A 20,775-nucleotide genomic window follows, 5' to 3' on the forward strand; every position below is an offset into this window, starting at 1 on the left:
TAATGTTAATCAGTTTTCCCTTGACCACCCAATATGAAAAGTAGATTCAAATTAGGAGCAGCAAAATGAAAGAAGCACAATGAACAAAAACAACAAATAACCCTAAGAAATGCCATTCATTTTTTTTACTGCCCTCTGGATCTGCAAACAACAATGGACAAAAAGAAATATCAAAACAACTCAAAATTTCAGCACCAGCAGTTGATTCAGGCTGGAATTCAGAAATAACGGCGGAACAAGTGGACCAAATTTCTGAAGGAATACTGGAGGACAAGATAGCATATGCCAGAATACAGATCTATTAGCCAAACACGACCAACCTGAATAAAATACAGAACAAGCAGAGAGGCTAGAAGATCGTGTAAATCAAACTATTGATATTAATTCATGTAAGGTCCAATGCCTCAATTTACTCCAAATTTATTGCAGAATGGCAAGTAAATATACATGCGCGTAAGTAGTAAGTTTGTAGAATACTACTTAATAAATAACCCTCAAAATTTTGCTAGAATTGAAAGTTTGAAAGTAAAATATACACAATGTAACCAAGTACATTATAGAAATATTCAAGAATCTAATTTTTACTTGAGAAAATTAATGGACCCAAAGAACAGCACCAAACGGTTAATTTTTTCTGACACTAGTAAGTCAGTGCATTGTTTCATTTGCAAATTATTTTCAACCTCATTAAATAAATTTATAACTGGATTCAATAACTGGAAAAATGTATGAAGAGCTTTGACTGAATACGAGTGTTCAAAGGATCACATACAACGTTGTTGTTATTTGGTTTTTTAGGAGCATTAGCAACTAAGACCATATTGCTCCAGGGATATGCAGTTGTCATTCCCTGACCTTTCCACATCCTCTGTATTTGGTGGTCATGGGCTTGAACCCCGGTCTAATCAAGAAGCGTGTGCTACAAACTGCTGCTCCTGCCCACCTAGCTATGGAAGCGCCATATACAATGTATGTGGATATATAGTAGACTCTTGATTTTCCGGGATAGATGGTAAAAAAAAAAAAAAAAATCCCGGATAATCGATTTCCCGGTTAATCCAAAAATACAGTGCCTCTGACATACGTAAGAGATACATTCCAGGACTTCTTACGTAAGTTGAGTTTTACGTAACTCAGGAATGACTAATAAAATATTGCTACTATATCCCTGATATGCCAAAATTACAAAAACCACATAATATCCTCTGAATAATGAAGAAAAATAGTTATATATTTTTAATTAGTTAAATTAAAAACTTTATCTGGGGAGAGCAGTGAAGTAGCACATAAGAAAAAAATAACAAAAGGAAGAAAAAACATTTTATTGTACTGTAGAAACTGATATGTATTTCGTAGCCCTGGTTATTATAGTTGACTTCATTGGTGCCGATCGCTTCAACTGCTTCTTGTATTTTGTCTTTCTCCTTTATTGTGTTCACCTTTGCCACTATCAAATCTGAATTCCATACGATACTTGGCCATTTTCATACATCCTTATTATTTTAATTTTCTGATCCAACTCTATCCCTTTCCTTTTATTGATAGATTTACTAGTACTGCCACTTATTCTCTTAGTCAGCACCATGATAACAGTCAAAATAATTCCTGAAAAGAACTTCACAGGGTTAAAGCGAAAACTCATTATCACACCATGCTAGCTCATATTTTACTAAAGCTCATTTCTGGAGGTCACTGCCATAAAAAAATAAAAACAATTTGCACTTTATTTATTTATGGGTTATTGGGCTTTTGTGTTAGTGCAATCTATTATAAATGGGTGGTAAACTCGACCCTATTGCATTTGCGATAATACCGATAGCTGTAATTCTGTGGGTTTTTTAGTTATTATAGTGAAATGTGAGTCCCCTTCACTAAAATCTCCAATCATATAAAAAAATATATAAATAACATAACGTAAGTTGAGGACTAACTGTATCGAAAAATGTTCAGCAACCTACGGGAAAAGTATAGCGATAGATAAAAAACAAAAAAATTTACCACGCACTACCTGCGTGTCCAATACAATGCTTCCCTTCTTTATTTTTTACGATGTCATGTATGGTTTGGTCACCAACATTGTAATGGTTTCTTGAGATTTAACAGTTGCATCGTTTTTCAAACTTTAGAACAATTTCAAGTTTTTGTTTAATTGAAAGCACAACTCTTGTTTGCCCATCATTTTTGCGATTTCTAAACAAAAAAAAAAAAAAAAAAAGTTACTACATAAAAAAAATTGACGGTGTGATGGAACACAATCGATGCAATGCTCTAAAACAAACTAAACATTTGGTCTAGCGGCGGGTGTGAAGACCGCGGTGGTTGCAAGATAATAGGCACACTAATCTCCCAATGATGACTTATAATGCCGCTTCTTGTCATTTATTTACGACTTGCAAAACATGTTTATACCTATTCAGGTTATTACTTGAATTTTATGATTTCTGGTTGATGATTTTTTTTTTTTTTTTTTTTAAGTTGGAGTCTTTAAGTGTCCCAGATAATCCGATTCCGGTAAATTGAGAGTCTGCTGTATTAGAAAAAGTGTCAAACAATAGGATGTATTGATATGTAGTTAATAAACCAGAGTCCCAAGAAAATTATTGGCACGATGTTTTAAAAAGAGTTATTGCTACAATTCAATTATTAGGTAACCTTGGCGTAGCAATGACAATATATATTTTGAATAAAAAGGAAATTTTTTAAGTTGTTTGGAATATCTTAGTCAATTTGACGTACAATAGGCCCTCAATTTAATGGACTAATTGGGAGAAGGGGGCATCCACTATTGCCGAAAGTCCATTAAATTGAATGTATTTTAAAAACATATATTAATAATGAGCTTACAATGTACATTATGTATTAAAATGTTGTTATAATGTATAAGTATGCATAAAATATTATAATGTACATTGAGTAATTTATACATGCCACTAAAACATCTGATAAAAATATAAAAATTAATTTATGACAGGAACCAAACTTGATTTTAATTAAACACGTTACAATGTAACTAAAATAAAAACTATATAATGTAACTAATGTAGTGTTTCCACCACTTTTTAAATTTTTTTTTCTTAAAGCTCACACAAAGCTGTTTTCAATGTGAACATTAGTTTTTTAATTTAAATCCATTTTAGAGGGAAAAATACTTTAAAATTCTTAAAACTCTATTAAATAAAAAACATACAAACAAAAAAAAAAACGTTAAAAAAAGATACATAATATTCAATATTAATATTAACTTAATTGAAAAAATCACAATTTTCAGAGTCAGAAACAACTCCCATATGGAGGGAGAGGTGTTAATTCCTTGCAGGTCCAGTTGATGAAGTGGTCTTGAAGAAATCATCAAGCTTCAGTTGCCTTACACCTCGGTAAAAAAAAAAGAGAAAAAGTGCAGACATTATCAACCCACTGCAGGATCGAAGCCTCCTCAACAATTCATGCTGAGAGAAATGGACCATAATCTGCCACGATGGTCCAGTGCGGGTTGGCAGATCGACCGTATTCAGCAGTCAGGGGGGCTTGAACCCCGGTCTACTCAAAGAGCGTGTGCTACTGCACTCCTTCTCCTGACCACTTGGCTATGGAGGCTGCTGCTTCCTTATTACTGTAGATCGAAATTCTCTAAAATGTTCATAATAAGGAAGCACATCAGGGTCTGATGATGATTAAATATAATGTATGATGTCATCCATATGTTGTCTTATAACAGACAATTTAGGATGACGTGCAACTGATTCTTTGTCTTTGTCATCATCATCGTCCTTTTGTTCTCCATGAAGAACATTTTCCACAATCTCTCCCTCAGAAAAAATTTGATAGCCCAGATCACCTTCATAATTTTCGAGCCACTGTTCCACATCACTCTCAGTTGTATTTTGGTTGTCGGCTCTTAGAAGTGTCCCGAAAATTAGATGCCTCAACTCCCTCAAAGTCCATTTCAGGTTCTACGTCGTACAACAACTACTTCCAAGCATTGGCCAAGGTAGTAATCTTCATATCTTTCCACACAGCTGCTAAGGTGAAGATAACAGATCTTATGTTGTATGCATGTAAATTTCGCAGTGTCCTGGTGCCTCTTGTATCTTCTTCTGCATCTTCTGTTTCTTTCAAAACAACCATTACCTCTTCCAAAAACTTCTTATACAAGCTCTTACATGCAATGATTACACCCTGATTCATTGGCTGCATCAGTGAAGTAGTTAGGAGGCAGAAAAACACATTTAATTGTCCCATTCCTGCTAACTAACCTCTCGACATTAGGGTGAGTAGGTGCATTATCCAGCAGTAAAACAGCCTTTATTTTATTAGAAGGACTTTTCAGCACATCTGTTTGATGTGCGACGGCAACAGATATATAAACAGGTTCTAAATTTTTCCTCTAGGACAGAAATTTTTTGTCCATTAAATCGGGAGCCTGTATTTTTAAAAAATCATATTTTGTTGTTGTTGTTATTTGGTTTTTAGGAGCATTAGCATCTAAGGCCATATTGCTCCGGGAAATGCGGTGGTCATTCCCTGACCTTTCCGCATCCTCCGTATTTGGTGGTAACAGGCTCGAACCCCAGTCTAATCAAGAAGCGTGTGCTACGCACTGCTGCTCCTTCCCACCTGGCTACAGAGGTGCCTAAAAAATCATATAGAAATGCACACAAATTACAGACATAACAGATATAACAAATTACTTTTCACACAAAACCCATGGACTTAGATCAACATTTCCGAACATTCAAACAATTCTGAAAATATTTCTCACAATGCCTGTGACAAATGCAAGTGGTGAACGGTCTTTTTCAGCACTAAAATGAATAAAATAAAAAACTATTTAAGACATAATTTAATGCATGACAAAATGTCCGATTTTTATCACTATGAGCCATATGGTGCAAGGAAGCCTGAGGCTTATGCTGCACCAGCCAAAAAAAAATTTCTGAGTCACCCTGTGTGTGTGTGTGTGTGTGTGTGTGTGTGTGTGTGTGTGAGAGAGAGAGAGAGAGAGAGAGAGAGAGAGAGAGAGAGAGAGAGAGAGAGAGAGAGAGAGAGAGAGAGAGAGAGAGAGAGAGGTAGAAGGGAATCACCAAGAAAGAGAAGAATGATGATATCCAGCTCAGAACCTTGGGTGTGCCAAGCCTCACCAGATGTGAGCCCCTGGGGTTATTTTTTTCATTATTATTTATCAAATCTGAGGTAATGAACTCTATAAATTATGATGGCATAATTGATAAATTTGCGAAATTAAGAGTAGGGGAAAAAAACATTAACCGAATAGTAACCGGTGAAGTTTAAAAAAAGTCCTGTCTGGATATGGGTTGCAGATAGTCTGGGATTTTTATAAGGCTGGATAGAATATATTAAATATTTATATGTTCTTATTTAATAATGTGTTAATATTTGGTACCATGCAGGTATTGTTAAAACTTTATCAATAAAAAAGTTCAGGGATCTCCAAATAATTTTGTACCTTTGGCCACAAAATGCATAAGTATGGCCCTGCTAATTCAGAAATACTTTCTAAGATTTTTTCACAACTATAAACAAGTTTTAGGCTTCAATTTAATTTCTGGTAAATTTCACTTCCTTTTTCTCATCCATGGAATTTTGTATTCTCCTTTAATCTTTCTACCATAAAGGCTACTTTAGCATTCCATTACTAGCTGTTACTTCAGCTTTTAGATCTGTAAAAATTCAGCTGTCAAGTGCTTTTTAAGTTGCTTTGAAACTTTCAGAAAACTATGTCACGATCATATGTGCAATGAGCCTTCTGGTTAGCAGCAGCCATTTTAATTCTCAGTTAAGTGAAATGCACATCATGAAGCAAGTACAAATATTTTTTTGAACAAAATCATATCAGTCATAAAATGTGTTTTCACACAATTTGTGATATGCTATGAATTTCAGAATTAAAATATATCACTAGGTGAGTTCAATTATTTAATAAACTTTTAGTATCAAAATTTGAACAAATAATATACATTATGTTACACCACAAGCAACAACATGCTTGATTCAGAATACTATATTTAAACATGGCCATACATTTTAACTATTAGCATCTTCACACTATAAAACACTGTAGCCTTGATTTATGTATTAAGGACAATTCAAAGTGTTTTTCATTTTTTTTTTTTTCTCCATGCATTGATTTTTCATACTTATCTTATATGTAATCCTGCTAACTTCAGACGTGTTAAGGGATGAGCTGTTGATTTTTATTTTATTTCTTTTAGTTCAACAAAGATTATTATTAATTAATAGGGGATATAAAAATTAAATCATCAATATAGTTGTTGTATGCTGCTTTTGTAACAAATATGATTTTAGAAATATCTAAAAATAAGCATTTTATCTCACCCAGAGAATCTGGTATATCTGTCCTTTTCTTTGCAGAACTTAGAGATATAACATTAAGGCGTTCAGATTTGAATCTTTCTCGCCTGTCTTCCTGCTCTTGATTTTCTTCCTCACTTTCCTCTTCTGGCTTATGCAATTCATTTTCTTCCACTTTTTCTTGTTCTTCCTCAACATTTTCTTCTAAGGAACACTGTGAAGCTATATATTCTACCTTTTCAGCATGCGGAATGCCAACAGATTCTGTTCTTTTATTCAGAATTTCTTCTTTTACTGGTGATTTCAGTTCTTTTACTATTATTATAGGATCCTGGGGTTTCTTTTTACATTTCTGTATTTAAGGAAAAAGTGAAATGAATAAAAGACATCATAATTACTGTTATTAACACAACTATAATAGCAAAACTAAAAAAATGCCTGCTATTCTACTTGCTGATTTTGGGAAGAACAAGCCATTTTAGAAATATTATCAAGAAAGAAATATAAACAATGAGAAAGTTAACCCTTTATATATATATATATATATATATATATATATACTTGAAATCAATTTTATAAGATGATTCAATCCTTACAAACCATTTGAGAGAAAAAAAAAAAATCATTTTGAGGGTAAGAGAATTCCTCCAAATTCAGTGCTTTTTGTAAGCCAAAATTGGATAACAATGACCAAAAGGCGTGATCTCTTCCTCCTGCAATTCTTGTTTATATTCTGTCATGACCACTAGGTCAGAGGAGTTTACAATTATTTTGATAATGAATACAAACATTAGCCATTTGCAGTCATGCAAGCTTGAACTACAGTCCACTCAAAGTGCGTGTGCATCCTTGTGCCTGACCATTAAGCTACTTCGGTCCAAATTTTCAAAGTTATTTTCCTGCTACCATATATTAAAATTGCACAGAGATGTCAGACATACTGGAAAAATGTTCATACATGTAGATATATTTGATATGTGGGCTCCTGTTAGTACAGAAGCTCACATGTCAAATATATATCTATGTATGTACTGTGAAAAGGTTAATTTCATCATTACCTTTAAATTGGTTCATAAACCAGATTTTTTACAAAGGCCTAAACAGAAGAAAGTCAGAGGGGCAAGGTTAAGAATGTCAGTTGGATGGACAAGTGTCTACAATCAGTAATACTCTAGCCAAATCCAGAAATGCTGTAGCTACTGTCACATGTAGACTGCATCAAAACCAGACTTGTTTCTTGGACACAAGCTGTTGGATCACCAGCTTGCAGCTGCTGGTTAATTTACGAGTACTAAGTCCCTTTCGGTATGCAGAAATATCATATCACTGCACATGTGTCTTCACTTTTTCATGTTTCAAGTAGGGCAGTCATTTTGGTTTAGTCACCTAATGCCAATTAAGGTGCATAGCAAATGTAATAAGGAAAAAAGGATGTAATTAGATGTATTCATTCTTGGGGAAAGCATAGCTCCCTCCCAAAAATATCAGTTACTTTTCAAACAATCTTTATATTTTCTATGAAATGTGCAAAAAAAGGATTTATAGGACAGTAACTGCATTCTACTTGATGAAATAACTTGCACTACCATTGCTTTCTGCCTGATACTACTCTTTGTTTTGTGGCAGATTTTCTTGAATAGGGAAAATACTTTCTGTTCCACAATTGTTATAGTAACTCTTTGAAGTATCCAGTTTTCCATTTTTTTCCAAACGAAATTTGTTGTTTGTTTGTTTTTTTGTTATTCCTAGTGGACTTCCATGGGATAATATTGATCAATTTATATTATTTGATGTGGTAAACTTTATAGTCCACCTGCTTTCATATGTCAAGTTTAGTTGGCACATTAATGATATTGAGGAAAATAGAAAAACGAGTACGCCACAAAGCACTATACAACAGGTTATCTCAGAGGTGATATAAATAATGCAGAGCTGCCAACCTCTGACTTTAAAATTGGAGATCATGAAATTATAAGTAGAAAGAAAACATCAGGTTTTTTAAAGTCCACACTAAACCATAAATTACATTTTGCTGGCAAAATACACATTTTATATTAAACATAGCCACAGGATTGTTTTCCAATACTTTTAAACATTAACTTACCTAACATTTTTCTGTCTGTGAATTTCTGTTTGGATATTCTATTAGATGAGTGATTTTGACTGCTTCAAGCAAGTTGCTGTTGCAGACTTTGCCCTCTTCAGAAATGCCGAGCAATTTTTGTTCACATCAGTGGCCTTGCTGTCAGGAACATTTCCAAAGCTTCACCAGACAGAAGATCTGAACCAGTTTTTGTTTTTTTAAACTGGTTAAATATTCTCTCACACTCAGTGTTGCTATGAGGAATTGTTAAAATGTCATGCATGACTTGGGATAATCTGTTACGTTTTAAGGTTCCTTGTGCACTTTTCATTTCCTCAACCAAGAACCACAGTACATCAGTTACTTCTTTCATAATAGCATTTGGTAGATTCTCACACTGAAATTACACAACTGATGTTGCAAAACATCATATTTCTTCATCTATTTCGTTATTGTTGACAACATCAAAAAGTACTGGAAACTTGTCTGCAAAAAATTTCAAATTTGAAAATGATGAACTGTGAAATGAAAGCTTTTTCTACTTCAGCATCCATAAGAATATCATTTTGTGCATACATGGCTGCATACGCATCCTGTAATTACAGGGTGCATATGTAACTGCAGGTGAACTACGGCATGTGTGCAGATCGGGACATGGCATAAAAAACACCTGATACTGAGCTCCGTTAATCAGTGTTAATCTTGTTCTTCAGATGGGAAAGGCAGCAGACTTAAGCGAGTTTGACAAAGGCCAAATTGTAATGGCAAGACGACGGGGTCAGAGCATATCCGAAACGGCACGGCTGGTGGGGAGCTCAAGGTCAACTGTAGTTAGTACAACAGTTGACCTTGAGTCCAACTGTGGTACAGTTCAGCTAAAGGCAACAGAAATCCATCCTTAAACACAAAAGCAGATTCACAAATAAACTGAAATTATATTTAATTCTTTATGATTTCAGTAGGGGCTTAGAGGGGAACAGGTATCCTGTGTGTTATCAGTCACTCAGCCTAAAACAGTGATGGATCCAATCTCTCTCTATTACAGAAGATTTAGGAGAAGTCCGGTTGGCCTGCCTCCCTAAAATCCACTCATGCAGACCTTCTCGATGGTAAGCCCTGTTACGTCACTTAGGTGGCAACGAACGTGTAGAGTGGTTCTCTTCAAGACGCCTGGTCAGCGTGAAGAGGAAAAGACCAAACCCCCCAGCAATGAGAGCACAACAATACAAATGGCCCTCAGTCCCCAGCAGCTTTCACTCTCCCTCTTACGGCAGCGAGAGGATCAGAGTGGAAGCAGAGGGTGCTAAGAATCTCTGGGTACGACCAGGCTGCCATGCACGGAAATTGAACTTGGCCTGTTATAACGTACGATCACTCATCGGTGAAGACAGGATATTAGAGCTGGAAAAGGAATTAGAAAATGTGAATTGGAATATCATCGGTTTGGCTGAAACAAGAAGAAGAAATGAATCACTTATAAGTTTATCAAGTGGAAATCTGCTGTACACCAATGGAAACAGTGAAAGGAGTGAAGGTGGAGTTGGGTTTCTGGTCCATAAAGATTTTAAAAACAACATTTTGGAATTCAAAAGTATATCACCAAGGGTGTCAAGACTAATACTCAAGATTTCTAAGAGGTACAAGCTAAAGATTATAATGATTTATGCACCAACATCGAGCCATGATGAAGAAGAGGTTGAAGAAATGTACACTGAAATTGAGAGTCTTCTAGATGAGCAGAAAACCCACTACACTATTATTATGGGGGACTTCAATGCTAAGGTTGGAAAAAGGCAAAACAGTGCAGAAAGAGGAACTATAGGAAATTTTGGAATTGGTGAAAGAAATAAAAGAGGTGAAAGACTTGTGGAATTTGCAGAATCTCAAGGAATGTCAGTAATGAACACTTTTTTCAAGAAAAGGGTGAACAGAAAGTGGACATGGAAGAGTCCAAATGGATTAACAACTAATGAAATCGACTTCATCCTCACTAACAGAAGATATATTGTGAATGATGTTACCGTCCTGAATAAGGTAAATGTTGGAAGTGATCACAGAATGGTAAGATGTACACTTGATATAGAGGTAGGAAAGGAAAGGAAAAAACTGACTCGAGTAAATAATACAAAGGTCTTTGAAATAACAGAGGAGGAGAAAAGGCAGTATGTACTGGAACTTAAGAACAAGTTTGAGCTTCTGCAGACTGCTCAGGACCAAGATATCGACGAGGAATATTACAACTTTCTGAAAGTGATAAAGCCCAAGAAACCTATAGGGAAACAGAAATCCAAAGAAGAAAAAATTAGTCAAGAAACACTTGTCATGATGAACCAAAGACGACAAATGAAGAGCAAGAAAAACACTGACAGGGAGAAAATTGAGTATACTGAGTTATGCAAAGCCATTAGAAAGAGACTCAGAGAGGACATAAGAAGATTTAACACAAGAAAAGTAGAACAAGCATTAAGGGAAAACAAAGGATTTAAATCAGCAGCCATGAGCAGTAATATAGAAAGACAAATGATACTGAAACTGAAGAATAGCGATGATGTACTTATAAACAGCAGAGAAGGCATAATTCAAATAGCAGAAGACTACTATAGAGAATTATACAAGGAGCGAGGGAATGATACCAGCAGTGGGGAAGATGGATTGCAAAGTAGCAACACATACGACATACCCGATATTCTTTCTGATGAGGTAGAACATGCATTGAAGAAAATGAAAAATCGGAAAGCCCCGGGGGAAGATGAAGTTACTGTAGAGTTGTTAAAATTGGGAGGAAGAGACATAACACAAAAACCTGCAAGGCTCTTCACAAAGTGCATTAGAAAAGGTGTGATGCCTAAGCAGTGGAATAATGCAATCATAGTTTTGCTGCATAAGAAAGGAGATAAATCAGAAATTGGAAATTATAGACCAATTAGCTTGTTATCCCAAATCTACAAGTTGTTCACAAGGGTCATTACTAACAGATTAGAAAGAATACTTGATGAGAATCAACCGAAAGAGCAAGCTGGCTTTAGGACAGGATTCTCAACTATGGATCACCTTCACGTAATATCACAGCTAATGGAGAAAGCAAATGAATATAAAACACCATTATACCTGGCATTTGTGGATTATGAAAAGGCATTTGACTCCATACAGCATAAGGCAATGTTTCGGGCACTAGAAATACAAGGCATAGATACTCCATATATTATGATTTTGAAGAAAATATATGAGTGCTACATCCTTTATTAGACTAGACAAAGACAGTAGCAAATTTAAAATCGAGAAAGGAGTTCGACAAGGAGACACAATATCTCCGAAGCTGTTTACTGCTGCCCTTGAGGAAGCTTTCAGAAGATTAGACTGGTCGCAGAAAGGAGTCAATGTGAACGGAGAGTACCTAAACCATTTACGATTTGCAGATGACATTGTGGTCATAAGCCACGATCCCAAAGAATTAGAGGAAAATCTTAATCAGTTATGCACAGTTAGTAAGGATTTTGGACTAAAGATGAATATGGCTAAAACAAAAGTAATGATGAACAAGTAGGCCACAGAAAGGGAAATAATGATTGAAGGAGCAGTAATTGAAAAGGTGGAGTCATATACTTATCTGGGACAAGTTATTAGCTGTAATAATGATAAATGGCTGGAAGTCAAGAGAAGAATAAATTTTGGATGGATAGCATTCAGGAAATATAGTCACATACTGAAGAGCAATATCCCAGTTTGTCTGAAACGTAAAATAATGAATCAATGTATACTCCCCACCATGACTTATGGAAGTGAAACTTGGGCACTCACCAAAAGAATGGAAGAGAAGCTAAGAACTACACAGCGAAGAATGGAACGAATTATATTGGGAATCAGACTGTTAGATAAGAAGAGAAACACATGGATTAGGCAGCAAACTCAAGTAAAGGACATTCTTATCAAAACTAAAGAACTAAAATGGTCTTGGGCAGGACACATAGCTCGAAGACATGATGACAGATGGACTAAGAAAATAACAGAATGGTACCCAAGAGGAGCTAGAAGAAAACCTGGAAGACAAAGGCGGAGATGGATAGATGAAATTCATGAGTTTTTGAGTAGTAAAAGGATGGCCAGTGCTCAAAACAGAAGGAACTGGAAAGTTGCTGGAGAGGCCTTCATCCTGCAGTGGATTGAAAATGGCTGATGATGATTTCAGTTTATTTTTTATTTACAGTTTCCTTTTGTCTCTAAGGATGGACTTTTTTAGCCTTTTTGCATAACACAGACCGTGGCATCGTGCCAACCTCCTGCAGAACTGAGGGTTCTTCCCATAGTGAAAGCAGGTTGCATTGTTTAATTAATTAAACAATGCAACCTGCAATGGTCCATTATTCAGGGTGTATTATTGTGTTTTTTGATGGCAACAGCTGTACTTACCTAAATATGTAATGTGTTGGAGTTTCAGCACTATTACTTTCCCATGGTTCAGTGGTTAAATCAATTAAACTTTGTTTATAAAGTATGAATCAACTCTGAATTGCTTCATATGCAGTGACAAAAAAATTTTTCAACACAAGCTGAAAGGAAAATGAGGTTATTTAATCACTGGGTATTGTAGACTATGAAATCATTCTTCGATGTGCCACTGTGAATAAGGAAAGACAGGTATAATACCACCTGCAAGAATTTTCCATAAGCACCTGGAATGAAGGGCAGTAGAAGATTGGTGGTTGTTGCATGGTGGCACTGCTCACTTCTTGTGCAACAAGAGCTCCCTAAACACAATAACATTGTGTTACCACATCTCTCTTACTTGCCTGAATCTCACTATGCAATTATTTTTCTTTTGAGATAGTGACTGAGATGACTAATATCTGGGACTATTAGAAAAAAGTAAAGTGTGGCTTAGAAGACTATAAATGGAAAAGAGCACTGAGATTAGATCAAAGACAACATATATTTATGAAATGAATTAGGTTTTGGGAGGTTCAGTTATTTTTCCAGATAGATTTGTTCTCTTAACTGCCTTAAGACCACCATCTTGGCAGGATCTGGCACCTTAACCACTCAGCCACTCTGGCTCAACTTTCTAATATCATATAATCATACGGATGTTATATGATATTATAAAGTCGACTATGTTTGTTCCATTAGTCTGATTAATAATGCAATGATATAATAAAGTAAAAGCTGAAGGGAATAAGCATATAATGATGAAATTTTTAGATAGAGACTTGGGACAAAATATATCCAACTCTTAATATAACATGCCCTCGGCCATTCCTAGTTGGACTCCACTGAGTCACAGCTGGCAAGTATATATACTAGCTGATTCAGATATCACCTAGGGTCTAGCAGGATTGATTTGAAACAGCAACTGATACTATAACCCCGGGGACTCACATCTGGTGAGTATGGGCTTGGCACACCCAGGGTCCTGAGCTGGATATCATTCTTCTTTTTCTTGGTGATTCCCTTCTACTCTCTCTCTCTCTCTCTCTCTCTCTCTCTCTCTCTCTCTCTCTCTCTCTCTCTCTCTCTCGTGGTAGCTAGAAATTTTTTTTTGGCTGGTGCAGCATAAGCCTCAGGCTTCCTTGCAACATATGGCTAATAATAATAATAAATAAGGGTATCAAAGGAGTGGTGAGGGAGTCAATGAGACTATCTAAATAAATCCTCTCAACAAAGAGGAATGGGATGGATTTCTCTAATTCAATGCTTTCTTCCCAAACACATCATAAACACGTCCACCCAGCCCAAAACTCCCACTTCCCCTTATATCTGCCCTCTCTTACTGTTTTTCAGGCAGGCAGCATAAAATAGAAGGGAAAATAGCATTCTCTAGCAATCTATAGGACAAAGTGATGCCACCAAACCAAGACTGTTTGCACACTTGGCAGCCAAGGGATGAGCACACCAGTGATGTTTCATCATCCTACATGCTTCCACCTCTTTTCTCCTCTGTTCCTATTTGGCAGTGCATGTGTGGTCTCCCATCTGCTGGCATTAGTTCTCCAGTGACCTCTGATTCATTATTATCTAATTTCCAATATTTAATGAGTTCTATTAATAACCATGTTATAATTAACTTGTATTATTGAATTGAAGAAGGTTCCCAGGGTAGAGCTGCTATGTCTGGTAACTCATTCATTAAACTACATAACAAAAACATGTTTATGCTTATATTTTACTGTTCCTTATATGTATTTGTGCTGAATCCAATGGCATTGGTTTTCTGTAGTATCAATATTTTGACAGCAACTGAAAGATTTGTTTTTACAACATTTATAGGTATTTCATAAGTGTGTACCAATATTGAGATATATATGAGCCCGTGGTATTCATATAATAACTTTTTTTTTCTTCCCCAACTTGTTATGCTACCAGACAAAGATGCAAGTTATCTTCAGACTCATTCTGCTATGTGTTTGGATATTATATAGGTCCAAAGCAAGTGAAGCATAATGTCTTTAGTGGCACCAAGTTTTGCAGTGCATATGAAACCTATTTTGGAATGACTACTGGTGGCCAAGACAAGTTGTGGGTGCTTAATTTTTGTTGTGGTAGTTGCAGGTCAATGCTGGAGGGATGTTTTTGTGGTAGTTATAAGTGTCTGTCTTTTGCTATACCTTGAATATGGAGAGAGAGAGCTCACAAAACAGAGTGACAAATGCTACTGTTGTATAATGGATATATCAAATAGTCTTGAACATTCTATGAACTGAAAAGCTGAAGTCTATCTCAACATATTATTCACTACTGTTCTTGTGCCACACACAATGAAGACCTGGCAATTCCTAATCCACCTTACAGAGAAATACTTGATGAATCTGGTGAATAAAACTGGGTTAACTGAGACTATGCTTCAGAAGCCTGTTCAAGTAAAATGACACATTTCCCTAATCAGCAAGAACTGGAGGAATTAGTGAGAGACTTAATTCTAACCAAATCCAACCACAGCTCCAGACATCTCATTTAAAAGAATGGAATCCACTAGATCCCAGCTTCAAGACTTTAAAATAGACATTAAAATAGACAAAAAGAAAAAAAGACATGTCACTTATGGACATTTTTTTTTTACATTGTTGCAGAATCCCTGCGCTACTGTTCTGATTAGACTGGTCATAAGCCAGAAGGGTGACATCTTTTCATGGGGAGACAAACGTTGCTACACGTCTGCAGGTATAACCTTAAATTGCCCTACACGTGTCTCCCGGGTGGTGCTAAGTGAGCAAATTGATTGGCTGCTGGACCTAGAGCTCTGCTTTTGGATATCCCAGCAATTAGAGGATACACTATCTCAATACTTAGAACACGAGACATTATCCTAATCCAAATGGCTCCTTTCAGAACCAAACAACAACAAAGAATATAGGACACTCTCTGAATATCCTTCAACTTAATTTCGAGGGTGTAAGCCGATCAAAATGACTACCTTTTAAAAGTGCTTAATGACTATCATGTAGATGTCGTGCTGCTACAAGAAACACACTGTGAAGATCAAAACCAACTTTACTCTAGATGTAAATTTCCAGGATACAGCCTTGTTGCGGCTACTTTCCATAAAAGCTATGGTACCACTACACATATCCGAAACAATATCGACCAAATAGAAACCTTGGACATAAGCTCTAATGACATTTCCATTACCAGGGTTGGGGTGATAGGTCTGGAAATAGTAAATATTTATAAACCACCATCTCGACCTTGGTGTAAAGAAGCTACCCAGAATGTGCATCATCCATCAGTCATTATGGGAGATTTCAATAGTAGGAGTACTGTTTAGGGCTATGCTGACACTAATGCAGATGGCCCTGGTGTGATGGACTGGTCTGAAGCTAAGGACATTTTCTTAATGTACGATGCAAAAGAGAAAGGTTCCTTTCATTCAGACAGATGGAACAAAGATACCAACCCAGACCTCTGTTTTGTTTCAAGAGACGAGCGTGGAAGACCCTTGCAGTGTAGCAGGAAAGCTTTGAATAATTTTCCTCGTAGTCAGCACAGACCAATTCTTGTAAAAATTGGTACTGAAGTGCCAATAATAAGATCAAAGTCTGTACCTTGTTGGAACTTTGGAAAAGCTCACTGGGAAGCCTTCACTAATGAGGTGGATTACAATATTCAATGGATTCCATCAAAAATCGACAATTATAAGCAATTTGTTGGTTTAATATGCTCCATAGCAAAGAAGCATATTCCCAGAGGATTTAGGAAAGAATACATTCCTGGTTGGAACAGAAGATGTGATGAGCTATATGAAGAATACCAACTTAGCAATAGAACAGAAATTGCTGATGAACTATTGCATTGCTTAGAGTCTGCTAGGAAAGAGAAATGGAACATAGTGACAGCAGGTATGAATTTCCAACACTCAAGTAGAAAAGCATGGACACTTCTGAGGAAACTCAGAAGTAGTACTCCCAAACATATTAATAAGAGCTCAGAAGTATCCCCAGGAAAAGTAGCCAAGAGAATTGTCAACATATCCAAGAGACCAATCGATACCAACAAAGATGAAGTCAAAAAACTTAAGAAGGAGCTAAGAACCAGACTATCCTTGGCAGAACCAACCTCCCAGTTCTCAGGAGAATTTACAGTCGCAGAGATTTCAACAGCTCTGAAGGAAATAAAACCAGGCAAAGCAGCCGGAGTGGATGAAATATATCCAGAGTTCCTGAAACACTGTGGTCCAAGAGCTCTGGACTGGCTAGTTAAATTTTTTAATGACATCTGGCAGAATGGTAGGTTCTGCTTCTGTTTAAGAGAACCAAAATAGTTTCCATCCTAAAAACTGGGAAAAGTGGATCTTGCCCTGAAGATTATCGCCCAATCACACTTTTAAATATATGTTACAAATTAATTGAAAGAATGGTTTACAATAGAATCTCAACTACAACCTTCTAACACATACCAACTGAACAAGCTGGATTCCGACCAGGCCGAAGCTGCTGTGATCAGGTACTGGCACTTACTAGCCACACTGAGAATGGATTTCAAGATAAGACCATTGCAGTTTTTGTGGACTTGACATCAGCTTATGACACAGTATGGCGACAAGGAATAATTCTGAAATTTTTGAAGATTATTCCTTGTAAGACCCTTGTGATCCTACTTAACATGTTATGCAATAGTGTTTGAAGTACATTTAAACGGCAGAGTGAGCAAGCCTTATATATTAAATGATGGTTTACCACAGGGATCAATTCTTGCTCCATTATTATTTAATATCTATATTGCAGATCTTCCAGCAACTGCTTCTAGGAAATTCATGTACGCAGATGACATAGCTCTGACTGCCCAGTCTACTGACTTCAAAACAGCCGAAATTGAACTCACAAAGGATCTTCATAACCTGAATAAATATTTTCATACATGGCAACTTAAACCTAACTTAAATAAAACTGAAGTTAGCTGCTCTCATCTGGATAATCAAAGGGCTAATTATATGCCTCAAGTGGAATATAAAGGCCAACGACTGAAACACAACCCCTGTCCAAAATATCTGGGAATCACAATGGACCGAACACTGACGTATAAACAACACCTTTGTAATATTGCAGCAAAGATAAAAACTAGGAATAACATCTTGCACAAACTCAGTGGAACAGGCTGGGGAGCAAACGCAACAGTGCTATGAACATCAGCCCTTGCCTTAGTCTACCCAGTTGCAGAATACTGCTGTCCCGTATGGCTTAATAGTGCACACTCTGTAAAAGTTGATACCCAACTGAATGACACAATGAGAACAATATCAGGCACCATTAAATCGACACCTTTAAAATGGTTACCAGTGTTATCTAACTTCCATCCCCCTCATATAAGAAGAGAAACAGCTTTGCCGAAAGAATGGCAAAAATGTCACAGAAATCCTCAATTGCCTATACATCAGGATTGCAAACCCCAGAAACCGGAGAGATTGAAATCCAGGAACCCCCTATGGAAGCTAGGTGAGAAACTTATTAAGTCACATTTTAATGCTGATCAGACCAGGCGTGAAGAATGGACCACTTCAAATCCCGACCACCTGGGTTTAGTCAATGATCCATGCAGAGCTGTACCAGGTTTCAACTTACCAAGAAAGGAATGGACATCCTTGAATAGAATCCGAACAAGTCATGGAAGATGAAAGTTTTGGCTGCGCAAGTGGGGAAAAACTGAAAACCCATTTTGTGACTGTGACAATGTGCCCCAGACCATCCAGCATGTCGTCTCAGAGTGCCCAAAGAGGAGATTTGAAAGACCCATCCAAGATCTACATAGTGTTACTGACGATGCTATTAACTGGCTGAATAAACTGGACATTATATTTTAATTCATCAAAATGTTATTTATAATTTTTCTCTGTAAATATTGTGTTTAGGCCTATTGCATTTTATTTATACTTTTTGATATTGTCTGTTACAAATGTATCCTCATTTTGCCATACGAAATAATAATAATCTTTTCATGGATAGGTCAAGTAAAAGTTTTACTTGAACTATCCAAGTAAACGTTTTAAAGCTGTGTTGCTTTACAATGATAATACACACGAATCGATTAGCACTCTCTTCATATTAAGAAAGGCTACAGAAATATGAAGCATGTGTTAGAGAAAATGAAGTATGATTACAATGATGGGATGACTGTGTGGGCTTCAAGATGCTGCAGTTCCTTATTGGTTTGCAAGGTGGTTTCAAATTCCCTTGCTTTCTCTACCTCCAGGAAAATAGATCCATCAGTGAGATGCCTCTTGCCTTCCAAAAACTTGAAGAAAAGGCTCTGTTACTGTTGGACACCGCCCAGCACTCCTCCTCCTTCAGTTAATTCCTGAAACTGAAAGATGGCAAGATCAGAGTTGTGTTTCTGCCAAGGACCGTAACTGCACTAATTAAGCCCAAGGATCAGGGCATTATTTGAGTCTTCAAAACCTACTATCATGGTTGGCTAGTCCATAATAGCATTGTATATTAGCAGGATGTAAAGGGAATGATATAACCTTTAATACTTTGTCTTTCAGTCTGTATTTAATAAATAAGGTGTATTTATGTTAAAAAATATGGGGAAAAAATGGTAAAATTTTTTTTGGCTATATATAACGCACTTCGCTTATAAAGTTGTTGCCTGACACCCATGCTATATTGAGGTTGCACTGTACTTTATTCTGTACAAAAGTTAAATACTGCTGATAAATCTGATATATATTGCGAATTTACTTTTCTTTCATTTCTGGGCAAACCAACAATGCTTTACAAAAATTACCGTCTTATTCAAAATCAGCTTAGTTAAATTAATAAGTAAACACTAAGAAATGCATATAAACACTATCTTTTTAAAATTTTGTTTCATAGTGAATTCTGCAAGCATTTTCTAAATTTATTTTACTTTAAACCCTTCTATTCTACTTATGCAGCAAGAAATATCTATAAAGAGTAAAAATAAATAAATAAATAAAAGAAAATAAACAACCTCCTTATATGTTGTAGGAATAGTCTCTGTCTCCTGAGAAAAGCTATCAAATTCTGTGTCAGCATTGACTTCCAATACATCATCGTCCATCAAAGTTCTATAAAAGAAGAGAAATGAAAACAATATAAATATCACAATAAAGGAGAAATTTTTTTCATCTCTCTCTGATCATGTTTTTTTAAACATTTCATAATTTATGAAGTCAGATGAGTATTACTCAAAAAGTTTAATATTAGAGAACACCACATGAGAAAATTTAAGAATTTATATTCCAATTTGTATATAAGCTCTTCCAAGTAGCAAAAACTATTTCCATCCATTTAGAAGATTGCTTTGTTCAGTACATCTTTCTAATCAGAACTATTGTAAGGGAGAAATACATTAACCTAAAATTCCAAAGCTATATAGAAACTGCCACCCAATCAATGATTATCAGCATGGATTCCATCAGTGTCAATCGACTGGTGATAAACTGGCTGATGTTAACCGCCTATGGATAAATTCAATGGAAAAGTTCGGTGAAACTCAAGCAGTTGCTCTTGGCATTTCAAAGGCTTTTGATTGTGTTTGGCATAGAGGTCTTCTAATTAAGCTCCCATCTTATTGTTTGCCAACTGTCTTTTGTAATTGGGTATCCAGTTTTCTCAGTGACCACTCAATGGGTGATGGTAGACAGCTCTCTGTTCCTCTAACTTCTCTACCAATGCTGGTGTTATCCAGGGTTCAGTTCTTTCTTCCACTCTTGTTCCTCTTGTATATTAATGAACTTCTTCCATTGACCAGAAATCCTATCCATAGTTTTGCTGATGATAGCACACTGCATTCACACCTTCCAGTTTGAGAAACCTTTCCTTGCATAAACGGCTTCAACTTTTAGAAAATACACAACCAATTCTTTAAATGCTGACCTCCACGTATTTCTCCAATGGAGGCAAAGATAACTT

The 20,775-nt window shown here is 36.2% G+C and overlaps 1 protein-coding gene across 1 annotated transcript in view; it reads right to left on the reverse strand.

Moving 5' to 3' along the window:
- Window positions 1-20,775, reverse strand: part of LOC150090948 (uncharacterized) — a 385,861-nt gene that overhangs the window by 262,272 nt on the left and 102,814 nt on the right. The window contains exons 5-6 of the mRNA XM_090378546.1: window positions 19,832-19,928; window positions 6,355-6,682 (exon numbers count right to left, since the gene is read on the reverse strand). Of these exons, the coding sequence (XP_090234672.1) occupies window positions 6,355-6,682; window positions 19,832-19,928 (425 nt within the window). The remainder of the gene's footprint in view (window positions 1-6,354; window positions 6,683-19,831; window positions 19,929-20,775) is intronic.

The sequence above is a fragment of the Mastigoproctus giganteus genome, chromosome 1 (genome assembly GCF_048544385.1).
Source record: "Mastigoproctus giganteus isolate SK-2022 chromosome 1, ASM4854438v1, whole genome shotgun sequence".
Lineage (NCBI taxonomy): Eukaryota > Metazoa > Arthropoda > Arachnida > Uropygi > Thelyphonidae > Mastigoproctus > Mastigoproctus giganteus.